This window comes from Argiope bruennichi, chromosome 5 (assembly GCF_947563725.1).
Source record: "Argiope bruennichi chromosome 5, qqArgBrue1.1, whole genome shotgun sequence".
NCBI lineage: Eukaryota > Metazoa > Arthropoda > Arachnida > Araneae > Araneidae > Argiope > Argiope bruennichi.
Genome location: NC_079155.1, coordinates 41,713,964 through 41,726,813, shown reverse-complemented (window position 1 = coordinate 41,726,813; position 12,850 = coordinate 41,713,964). Strand labels below are relative to the sequence as shown.

At 32.1% G+C, this 12,850-nt stretch overlaps 1 protein-coding gene across 2 annotated transcripts in view; it reads left to right on the top strand.

Moving 5' to 3' along the window:
* LOC129968761 (endosome/lysosome-associated apoptosis and autophagy regulator family member 2-like) overlaps positions 1-12,850 on the top strand; it is a 131,073-nt gene that overhangs the window by 82,328 nt on the left and 35,895 nt on the right. For both annotated transcript variants that reach the window (XM_056082988.1, XM_056082987.1), the window contains exons 4-8: positions 2,116-2,263; positions 3,154-3,243; positions 3,385-3,496; positions 6,902-7,051; positions 9,572-9,841. In XM_056082988.1, coding sequence (XP_055938963.1) covers positions 2,116-2,263; positions 3,154-3,243; positions 3,385-3,496; positions 6,902-7,051; positions 9,572-9,841 — 770 coding nt within the window. The remainder of the gene's footprint in view (positions 1-2,115; positions 2,264-3,153; positions 3,244-3,384; positions 3,497-6,901; positions 7,052-9,571; positions 9,842-12,850) is intronic.

Below are 12,850 nucleotides of genomic sequence, written 5' to 3'. Positions count from 1 at the left end.
GGAGTGTGAAAGAAGATTTCGGGGTGACCATTCCTATTGGTCTTATAATGAAATTTTAAATGAATTTTGATGCGTTTTAACCAAATATCATTTTTTGGTAATATATGCAATGCATTCTAGAAAGTCATTCAGAAACTTTAAATATAAATCAAATATATGTAGAAAAAAAACCCCATATTTTTGCAAGAGAATATGGGATCTCTTGCAAGAACGCTCTGAAACGCTAATAAAAGAACGCTTTGGAATGAGTTCTTTTTATCGAATTAAGTAAAAGAAATGAAAACGAAGTGGAAAATAAAATTACTATGGTCCAACAACCCAGTAGCATAGATAATAACATTATAAATCCTCTCCAGCATGATAGACACGCTTAAGGTAAATTAAATACATGATTAGCAAAAAAAATCTCAGAAGTGCTTAAGTACTTAAAGTAAAATGTTCAATGGACATTTTGTAGCTACACATGCTTTGCATGCTATCATTCAAGCAAATAGGGTGTTGTGACATTCAGATTTATTGTTCATTAATTCTGTGTTATACGTTTGGTGTTTATATTTATTTTATTCAACACATTGACTGAGATCGCTTTCACTCTGTTGTCCCCCTTTCTTTCCAAAGCTATGTTCTTTAGCAACTGCGGGGTCGTAAGAGAGTATTTTCTCTTACAAGAAGCGAAGTGAAAAAAATATTTTTAGATTTTATATACCCTCGTTCTGAGCTTCATCATTCTTCAATGAATGGTGAAAGATTTGCTAGAGTTTGAAAAGAGCTTTCTGATTGAACTTCATTAGTCAGTTCTGTCAACCATCTCCGTGTTTACTTAGACTCGGCACTTTGCTATCGTCCAGCAGGACAATTACTATCTTATGAGCTCGATTAAAATACTGCTCATGACATTCAGCCTTTTCAAGGCTTTACTCAGTATCCATCAGACTGGAGACAGCTTCATATTCGAGGTGAGTATTCCATTAAAGTAACATGCTGTTGTTGCTTTTTCCTGGTAATTTGTTATCGCGGAGAGTCTACCCGGAATTTACTCTATAATTCTCAATTTTCAGTTTTTCCAAATAGAAATGAAGTTTGGCTGTATTTTCATTCTATTGCTATCATTCGGTGGGCCTATATATTATTTTCAACTAAAAGTTTGATACTTTGGGGAAATGTTACAATTATTTCTCATTTAAACAAAACAGATATGTGATGGCCATGATTCGAAAGCTGTCTTTCAACTATGTTTCCCAATAACAATAGTTCTTTTGTTCTTACTGTTGAAGATTTTATTAAAGAGGTTTTTTTATTACACAATGGGGAATAGTAATTCGCGTAACGAAGGAACAGGTGTTTGAATGGAGATTGAATACTAATTTCACTTGTAAACAGTTAGATGTAAGCCAATATTACTCACAAAACTAACTTATTTCTCTAAATCTGACTCACACTTAAAGTTTGTAAATAACTTTTTGGAACATACATTGCCACAAATTTGTATTATTGTTTTCCTGAGCAGCTTTCCTAGTAAAGAAATTAGATTTATATAGATAATATTGACTGCTGAATGGATGCTCAGTCAATGATTCCTAATCTTAACTACAAGCTTAGCTACCATTTGACGACTTGGTGATGAATTTGGCGACAAAAATGTAGGATCCAGTTGTTCAAGAATTTTGACGATCATTAGAATTCGAATTCCGACGTTTATTCTGAAATATTCGATGCTCTGTTACGTAGGCTATAATAACCCAAGAGACAAAGTCGGCAATTGAATTGAGTCGGGAGACGTGTTTAGTTCAACGGTACACTCTTTGGATCGTTGAACTAATCACGTCTCTCGAATCCTACGAGTTCTTCCTGAACATTTTGTGCTTTTACTATTGTTTATCACTGATTTGCTGCTTGTGTGCTACTGTTTATTACAAGCGCTTTTATGTGTACACCTTATTACCTGCGTATCATATTTTCACATAGATTAAATCATCACTATCCCTCACTAGCCTGTTAAGCTTTTCACCATATAACCTACCAGATAGATTTTAGATATTATCTATAACATTATATTTTATTCCAATGATTACTCATTTAAATATTTCATTAACTTTTGTTTTCTAATTTTTTTAGATATGGCTGGAAACCAAAAAAATCTTTTATATCCTCACATGGCGGGCCATGTGCTGCAACCTTAAGCTATTCTGTCGAACTGGTCAAACCCGGCGTACTGTCTTATACTTACCAGTATACAGATCCGTCTATACTATTCAACTTTGAGGTAAGTTTTGTTCATCTGTGTATTCAAAATAATTAGGAAAGAAAAACAATCAGTCTCCTAGCCTGAACTGACTGAATTCGTCAATTTTAGTTTCGCATGAAGTTTCTTGGTCTCTGGAGATGCAATCAAGGTCACCCCCCCCCAGCGTCTTATTTTTTTAAAAAGATAATGCAAAATAAAATATTGGCAGATTCTCCAATCTCTTCAACAGAAAAAGATTTCGTCTATTAATTTTGCAACTCTTCTATAACTAGTTAATAAGAAGGCTTTGTGTTATCGCACGGATATAATTTTAAAATAAAACTTTCTTTTGCAGGATAAGATACAGTTTATCAAAGTTAGTTGATATGACTAAAGCTCCCACACCCCAAAAATTATGGCCGCGGTGGCCTGGTGGTAAGGTCTCGGCTTGTGAACCGTAGGGTTTCAGGTTCGAGACCCGATTCCACCGAAGAACCGTCGTGTAAGGGGGTCTGTTGCACGTTAAATCCGTCATACCAAACGTCCTCCCGTTGGTGTGGTGTGGTGTGGAGAGGGGGGTGGCAGCTCAGGTGTCGTCCTCGTCATCTGACCGCGGTTCAAAATGACGAGGTCCGTCCCCAAATAGTCCTGGTGTTGCTTTACAACGGGACGTTAATATAACTATACCAAACCAAACCAACCACCCCAAAAATTATTGAAATTTTCTGTTCAAAGTAGTTATTTCTTAATTTGAAAAAAAAAAAAGACACAAAGCATTAAATAAGTTTCTTAGTCACTTTCGGCATTTCTCGTTATTTCCGTGACCATTTTTCCATTCAATATCAAGCAAACTTGTATTATCAGTAAATGTATCGCTTTGCTATAAAAGAACCAGATCACGCTTTAAACCAAACGTCTGCTATTTTCAGGCCCAGAACGACCAATGTCAGTCAATAGAAGATGTCGAAAAATACAAATGGCCTCGCCTGACCGAAGAAGCAAAATGGAGAACGTCTACAGTAAGTAACTCGATCATCTTTTCCTTTAATTCTCTAAACTCACTTTGAGTATTTAAAAGTGAGTTGTGCACGAAAACATGAATTTCAGCTTAGATTACTTATATCGTAGTTGAAAATATGTTTACCTCTTGTAACAAATAGGTTCAGCTGAAAGCTGGTTTGAATGTGTTGTACTGGAAGACTGTGGGGATGGGATTTTCAGACAAGATGAAAAAGTCGAAACCTGTAAGGATTAAGAAGATCGAAATAAGTGGTAAGATATCAAAATAGATTATTTTTATTGTTACGAATTTGTAATATTACTTCCCTACGCAATTAGTTCGATGACAAGGTAAAGAGTTTTACAGTTGGCTCTAACGGACAGTTAAATGGATGCCAGGTTAATATCCCTTAGCCTTGGTGACCATTTGGCGATTTTGGCAACAAAAATGTAAGACCCGGAATAGTCGAGAATTTCGACGACAGGTCTATTGGGATTCGTATTCTGGCGTTTAATCTAGAATATTCGATGCCCTATCACGGAATTTATAAAAAGTAGTAGTAGTACCAACCGAGTAGTAGTTAAGCTAAACTCAAGCAAGTAGTTGAGTCAAATCTCTTTAGAGTATTGATCTTTGTGCTGCTATTGCTGACTTGCCGCTTGTGTGCTTTGTCTATGTTTTGCTACTGTGAATTCATGCTTTCCAGTAGAATAAAGAGTTTTTGATCCGTTATTGAATCTATTGAACTTTTCATCATACAACCCATGAGTGGAATTTGTACTTTTTTCATTTAACCACTTAACTCTTTTATTTTCTTTACTGTCTAATAAGATGGCACCTTCTATTTTTGGAATATTTATTTTGATTCAAATGGAAATCCATTGAATACTTGACTTATCTATGTATTCGAAGTAATTTTAATATTGAATTATAATCATTATGAATGGTTTATTTTTTGCTCACAACGATCAAAATTCGATAAATCGATGCACATATGTCACTTGGGCAAAACAGTTAAGCGATTAACAATATTTTAAGAGTTTAAATTAGACTCAAGATTTGTTTCTTTGATCGTTATATCTATTATATTTTTTATCAATATTTAAATTTCAGTGAAGTGTTATCGCGTATGTTGCTAATTTTTTTGCTCTTAATTAGAGTTCCAAAATCAACTGAGAATCTGAAAAAAATATGTTTAATTTCTCATCTATTTATTTAAAATGATTAGGAAAACCAGCGAACATATCACTGGTCCCACTTATTTATCTGAACTTTTTATCTCGTGCAAAAGCTCCAATTGGATTGGACCTCGAGTTATCTCATGTTTGATCGCCTGCTTCATATTACTAAACATTTTCTAGAGAAATTGGAAAATCACTACTTCATTACGTATTTTCGTCAAGGAAAGGCTACAATCATTATATCAATTCATCATTTTTTTTATTTCATATAAAAGTTGATTACCCCTAAATACGTCATCAACAATCGTCTTGTCCTCCATTTCGAAAAGTAAAGGAAGATAAAAGTATGACATAGCCATTAGCCTTAATAAATGGACTGATTTCACCACTTTGAACTCACAGCTAATCAATCACAATGCTCTATGTTTGTTGTGCAAGAATAATTTAAAACTTTTTTTCGGTATTATGAGATGTAATACATCAAAGTTGGTAAGCATTATTAAATTAATGCTATTAATGTCGTAAGTGAATAACTGTCGCCTAGTTAGCTTTAAAACCAATGATATGCGCAACTATAAGCATAATTTCAAGTATTTCTGTCATTTTTAGTTAATATGATCAAATATGGCGATTGGGTTTATAGTTTGGTTTTGTTTAGTTATATTAACGTCCCGTTTCAAAGCAACTCTAGAGCTATTTTGGTACGGGCCTCGTCATTTTGTACCAAGGTAAGAGGACGACGATGACACCTGAACTGGCGACAACCCCCCTCTCCAAAAGTCCAAACCGCGTCAGTGGAAGGACGTTTGGCCCCAACGGATTTAGCGTGCACCAGGAAAGCTTACACGATTGTTCTTCGGAGGAATCGGGGATCGAACCGAAACCCTTCGGTTCCGACTTTATCACCAGGCAACCGCGGCTCCCAAATGTGTCTATAATTATAAAGATTTCATTGTTTTTAGTGTTATATTTGTTGAAATAGAAATCAGGGATATCGAAATTTAGAAAAAGCTTCAATTGCTTTGCCCCAATAATAAGTTTTAACAAAAATAATTTTTAAAGTCGTTAGAAATCTACCCTTGTGAAAAATTTATAAAAGCAACTGAAGCTTTATTTACCATAAATAAATATTAAATAATTATTTGATAAAATATAGGGAAATATTTCACACAAATATTATTTTTTTTAAATTTATTTTACCTTTAATAATTCTCTAGCATTTAGGCATAATCACAAAAACTTCAGCTGTCACAGTTTCAGGAATTCCAAAATAAATCTGCATTATTTCATTTAGGACCTAAACTTCATCAACATTTAGGACCATTTAACCTAATTTAGGAACGTCTGTTTTAAATCAAACATTATCATCAATTATTTTTATAGATAGTTGTAAAAATTCAGACAAAAACATATGCTGTCGCAGATTTTGCGACCTCATTCAAGGTCATATTTAACAAGTTGCGATGCAAAAGACTACCTTTTATTCATTGCTTTGTTGACTCTTCTTATTAAAAATTACATGAATTCAGTTTTTAGTTTGAATTGATTCAAAGTATCGTGCATGCTCATTAGCGAGGAAACCATTGTAAAAACCCATTTTAGAACGTTTATTAACCTTATAATAACGATTCAGGCAGTTTCGGGTAATAAGGCGCTTATCACATAGTGGTGATGAAAGCCTTTTTTTCCGCCTTTAAAGGGCTAAATTTGAAATATGAGAGTTCAAATCTCTCTCTCTCTCTCATATATATATATATATATATATATATATATATAATGCTAGCGTAAGTGGTACAGATATCGTTCTTATTAATTATTATGGAATGGCAACATTCAAATGCAAACAAACCATCATACGAATTTCAGATTCCTTCAATGAATGTTTTTATAGCTGCACTGAATTTAACGCCTCGCATAGATAGTTAAGGGAGCAGCAAAATACTATTAGATATACATAGGAGATGATTCCCCATGTCACCAAAAAGTACATTCAGTTAGAGGGAAAAAGGAATAAAAAAATCAAAAAGTTTTCAAAAATCAAGGGAAAAAAAACAAAAAAAAACAAGAACATTTTTAATTATTTCCGCAGAATTTTCTCTTTAATTTTAAAGTTCCTTTTAAATCAGTTAGATGCACTGTATGTAATTGTTTTAAATGCTATGATGGAATTTAGAATCATCCATTAAAATATTCAATCGTGCGTTTTCGCCAATCATTAATTCCGTTGTAGGATTATCGCTTTCGTTTTTATTTCGTATGATATACACATTTTAACTTGCAGTAAGCTGATTCAATTGAGTCGCATCAAATAACATGGTAAAAGTTTTTAAAATGTGCATTCCATAAAGCATTCGAATATGTCAATAGTCTGGGAGAAAAAATTGGTCGCCAAAGGTGGTTCGTTTTACAAAATTCATTGCAGATTTTGGAAGTTTGAAATAAAAACAAAAGTGTATTTTAAAATGTATTTAACGTTAATTCTGCTGTGAATTTCAGGAGTGGCTTATACTTCGGAATGCACCCCCTGTGCTCCAGGATATTACAGCAGCTCCGGTTCCAAACTTTGCACGCCCTGTCCTGAAAACACTTTCTCCGATGCTGGTTCTTCTGACTGCACACCATGCGATGCGATGACGCAATACTCGCGTAAGTATCACAACATTCCTTGTTTTTCACGTCTTAGAATTTGAATTAAATAAATTACTGATAGAATAGCGGAATAATTCAAGTAAACTTGAAAGAGTTCTTTGTTAGAATCAAATTAAATTAAGTAATTTTTAATTAAACTTTAATTAATTAAATTTTAATTAAACTTTAATTCATTAAATTAATTAAATTTTAATAAATTTTAATTAATTAAATTAATTAAAGTTTAGTTTGCTAAAAGTTATTTAAAGTAATAAATTATTTAGTTATTTAAATTTTTAAGTTTTTTAAGGTAAACTTTAAATAATAATAATTAAAATTATTTAATTATTTAAAGTTAACTAAAGTTAAAATTGATTGTATCTTTTGATTTATTTACAATGAAAAGAATGCTATCCGATTATAGTTGATTTTGTATTTGATTTTTATTCCGCTTGTTCTGTTTGAGATTATCTACAGAATTCACATTAATTCTCTTGGCATTAAATTGAAAAATTCACTGCGGTGAAATATATTATAAAAACTGCCATATTTTTATAGGAAGATAAATATATATATATATATATATATATATATATATATATATATATATGTTCTTTTTTGGGGAATAATATTCTGGGAGTTATATGACAAGTTAAAATTGAATCTGTATCTAGCTGCTTTTATGTTGCAAAATACAAATATCATCTAAATTTATGTAATGCAAAAAACAGATTGTATCAAATCATATTTCTATCGATGTCTCTACCTCCACTTAGTTTTATTAACAGTGTAGATATGTGTATATATTATCGCTCTAAAAAACGGACCATTAAAATTAGAGCTACCACATACGGCATAGATAAATTTTGGGAGATAATACATGTGCCACGAAGCGATTTATTTGAAATTTTAATTAAATTATTAATTAAAAATTAAACAAAATACTGGTGATTTCTCTCCAGGAATCATTACAATACAAAATTTATTTTTATATAATCTGTAAATTCAAAAGATTGCCTTTTCAATTATTTGCTTTAATTCTTGTTCAAATTTTTTATTAATTTTTAATTAATTAATATATTAATTAATATGCTTAAAATATATTTTAAACATATTTAACAATAGTATATTTCACTATTGTAAAGTAATTCAAATCAGTTTTATTGTTGCTACAAATATCTCATCTTGGATTTTTCTTCTGTTATTGAAAATGAAGACATAGCTTATTTTTCCTAAATGATAAACTTCGTGCGTTTTGTGTATACTTTTTCAAATTTTGCATCTGTAAGTAAAATTTAGTTTTACAAGCTTGTCATGAAGAAATTTTTTTTTTAAGTGCGTTCGTTTTTACTTTCTCGTATATGTCGTACAGAGAAAATCTAGTAATCGTAAAAAAATTCGAACTTCAGACTTTGACGAATCTCCACGTTTTAGACTTCTCCGAGTTTGAAAACACACATTTTAGGAAAATGATCGTTTGTTTGTCTGACAAAGATAATTCTAAAACATTTTGTGCAAGATGGTGGAAATTTGGTATACGGTCTTTACACTAAATTTACAGATTTTTACCAAATTTTGAAAAAATTCTATTCAGAAAAGGCCCGTCAGTTCGAATATATATTTCGATAATTATAAAACGAATATATAAACGAATAAACGAATATAAACGAATATATTTCGTTAATTATAAAACGAAGAGAGAGAGAGAGATAGGTAAAATTCGGCATACAGATTTAACATCTAAAATGTAGGCACTTGTCAAATTTGAGCCAAATCCAAAAAAGGGTTGACTGTCTGCCTGTACTTTCAAAAACAAGTAAACGCGATAGTTCAAAAACGCAATGACTAAAATATATCAAATCTGGTATAAGAGTTTGATACTACACGTACAATTTTGTGTCAAATTTTTGTTTCAATCGATTGGGAAAAACGTGTCCAAAAGACATTCTATTTTTGGATACTATTAACGCATGCCAGGGATTATTCGCCAAAAAACTCTCCAAGGATGACACGATAGATTCAGTAAAACTGCTAACTTCAAGCCAAAAATTAATATTTCTTAACTATTGTATGCCAATACCATGTAAGATATTTTCTGGCACTTCAATTTTATTAGAGAATGTAAGAGAAAATTTGGTTAAACCACTCCCGCAGTTTAAAGATTGCTGCCTCTTCAGTATGTAATTAATTGGGTGCATAAAAATAAGTAATCGTTCTTATCACCTTAAAATTTGCTTCCTTATTGTAGTAAACTTAATTTTTTTTTTTTTTTTTTTTTTTTTTTTTTTGCTGAATTGGAGAAATTTTGATTGAATAATCTTGTGAGATGTAAAATAAATTATGAAAAATGTTCTGTAGTAAGCGAAGGACCTCAATGCTGGGCGATTCTGTTTTCTGTACGTAGATTTGTTAAGATACGGATAAGGAGGAAGATACGGATGTCTTCGTTATCCTAAAGAAAATGCACTCACTTAGTTTCTTGTTTTTATTTGGCCACAATGTTTGCAATACTGAAATGTCTTTACATGTCTCTTACAGCGAAAGGATCGGCGAAATGTTTACAAAGACCACCTTGTGCGAAACAGGACTACTACGAAATCCACGCCCCTTGCGACGAGATGAAGTTGACGCAGCTGATTTACAAGTGGGTGGAACCGAAAATCTGCCGGGATGACGTCCCCGGATCTGTGTCCCTGCCCACCTCTACTGACCGCATCCCTTGTCCGCCTTGCAATCCTGGCATGGAGTACTCAAACCAATCCATGTGCGCCTTCTGCGAGAAAGACCACTACTCGGATGGATCGGAACGTGAGTTTGATGCACTTGTGTTGTATTTTTGCTATTGGTTAAACCAAACAAACCTCTTTGTTGTTTTATGAATGTATATTTCCAGAAGCTTGTAGCATACTTTTTCTGAATTTCAGATTTATCAGCATTATTTCGAATATTTTATTTGTTCATTAACTTAATAATTCAGATATTTGTTAAAAAATATTTAAATTATCAATTCGTTAAAATATATGTTGTTGTTGTTGCTTGTCCCACTTGGATTGAACTACAATTCAAACCAAGTAAGAGATCGAGGAAAGAGGGGTGCAGTAGCTTCTGAGTGTAAGGACCTCTGAGCACCCGAGGGCAGAAAGATGACTTTATCTCATATGAAGATGACGCTCACACACTCTCTTGCACAACCCCTTTTTAAAGGGGAGCTCTTTCACACACCTCACAGATAGGACCTAGGGTCGAGAACAACCATACCCAAACCAGGACTCGAACCCTGGACGCCCAGATTACGGGGAAGACACACTACCCCATTCATCTAATAATATTTTTGCGAGTATTATGAGAAATCTCCTAAAAGAATGAAAGTCAGTTCAGCAGAAACATAACAGAATGTGTCGAACTCAAAGAAATTAGTGGAAGATTCATTATGAGTAGTAATTTTAACACAATATTACAGTACCCTGGAAATTCAAAAATATTAAAAGAATTGATGGAAAAGATTTCCAGCCTTTTACTAACAGTTCAAAAATTCTTTGAACTTTTGTTGGCCTTTGGTTTCTAATGCAAAAATCTGGATAGTTAATGAGCATAACAGCCAATCTAAATAATACCTGTTTATACGGCTTAGTTCGGTGGTAATGGCGCGACTGGCTGTATTTAAAAAAAATAACGAAAGTCATGATAAGAATTTATTTTAACATGTTCCTTTCATCATATCGTCTTTGTTGTTAAGGTTTTGTTATAAACTTACAGTTGAAAATCATATGTTGAAAAAGAAGTATTGATTCCATGCCATAGTAGAAAGAAAAAGGATAATTTTCCATCAATCGTAGCAAAAGTATAAAAGCTCAATGAACACCAGTGATGAATGTCTTTAGAAATAAATATGATATTTTTGAAATCATAAATTATAAGATTTTGTGCAATTAATTAAGTAAAATTTGAAACAAAGAATTAATTAAGGCAAAGAAATTTCTCCCTTTTTTTATTATTACTCTCAATGAAAAAATTTCAAAATCAATGTCCACACTGGATTCGTTTTTATCAAAGTACAGAATTAAAGATAAAAATAATATCATTCAATTAATAAATTCATTATATAAACTAGCGTGGTTATAGATAAACATAAGTTACTAGGGTTTTTGTATGAAAGAGTTATTCATTTAACCACAGGGCATATCCAGATAAAAAACATTTGATCGTGTGGAGACAATCCAAAAGTGCGCAGAGAAATTATATAATGACATAATTGCTCACTAGAGAACCTCGTTTTTTTAAAGTATATTGAAATAGAATTCATGGCATTTGCCATTCTAAATTGCCACAGCATATTCAGTTTTCCGTCACTATATCAAATAAATAAGAAAATGATTTGGCTGTCTCTTAGCATTCTTAAAAAGCAAAGTAGTTATCAATGTACTGAAAGGAATTTCTTCAAATATGTGAAATATGAAGTAATGTTGTATTCAAGTTATTTGAAATTAGTTTCAAGGGCATTATTTTGATATTTTAAGACTCTCAGCTATACTTACTTTCTCGTATGTGATATATATATATATATATAAAGGAAATGCTGGATTACTATAAATAAGTAACCATATATCAAACATTTATATTTTCAAAACTACACATAATATAATCAGTAACACATGAAAATAAACATTCCAGTTTTTTTTCTTTTACAAATGTGTGACGTAACCTTACATAACACGACAAACATCAAATCTGCAGTCAAGTTTGTCCCACGCATGTTGAAGTTTTATTCTATGGATGGTGCTTAATACAATATTGATGTTTTTTTTAATTTATTGACTGTTTTCGACAATTGGGACAGGTCTTTGGTGTAACCCTATAAAAAAAAAAACCTTTTAATTAAGTTCCTGGGATCTTGAAGACCATGTGACGAAGAGTGAATCACTCTTTCCAGCATATTCAATCTAGATTGTGAAAGCTTCTTATTTAGATAAGCTATGAAAACTTAAACTTCATTGGATTGAAGCGTCATCGTGTTCAAAGATAATTACCTCACATTATTGTAGAAATAACCAAATTTTCAGCTTCCTCAGATTATTGCTGCATATTGGAAAATGTTAAAATCAAAATTTGGGATGTTTTTCTTTATTTTCAGATATTGTTATTTATATTATGTGTGATAGTTTTAAAAAATATAATTTTCTTAAATCCGGTTATTTATTTTTGAGAGCCCTGTGTAATAATTGATGAAGAAAAGACCTCGCGATCTTGATGGGTCTCTGCGTTTCATATCTTTCCTCCTGAGTCGATAAAACACATAACACCATTTTAGAATTAGGCCTAACTATTTACCTAATGCCCTATCTATACGTCTGTGAACAGGATAGCTAAAAAATGCTTTGAGCCAAGTAGGTGAAATTCGATATGTGGTTTTTACCCTTAATTTGTAGATTTCTTTCAAATTTTGAGCGAAATTCATTCATAGAAAATTCATCTGCCTCTCCGTGTTCAAGTGAACAGAATAGTAGCAAAACTTATAAAAGATGATAAATGAAATTTCGCATTCAGTTTTGGATGCAGAGAGTGTCCAGTATCAAATTTAGTGAGTAGAAAATGTTTGGAAAGACAACTTCTACTGGCTTTCTGCCACTAGATGTTTCACCCGCATGGCTTTAACAAAGATAGTAAATTGTTTAACAATGTCATTAAGAGCAGAATGACACTGATTAATATATCTGCAACCATTCTGTGTGTAAGGCATTTTCAACATTAAAAACACTTTCTGGCAGAGAGTTAATATACAAATTTTGATATTGCAATATCTTTAAACATTTTGAGATA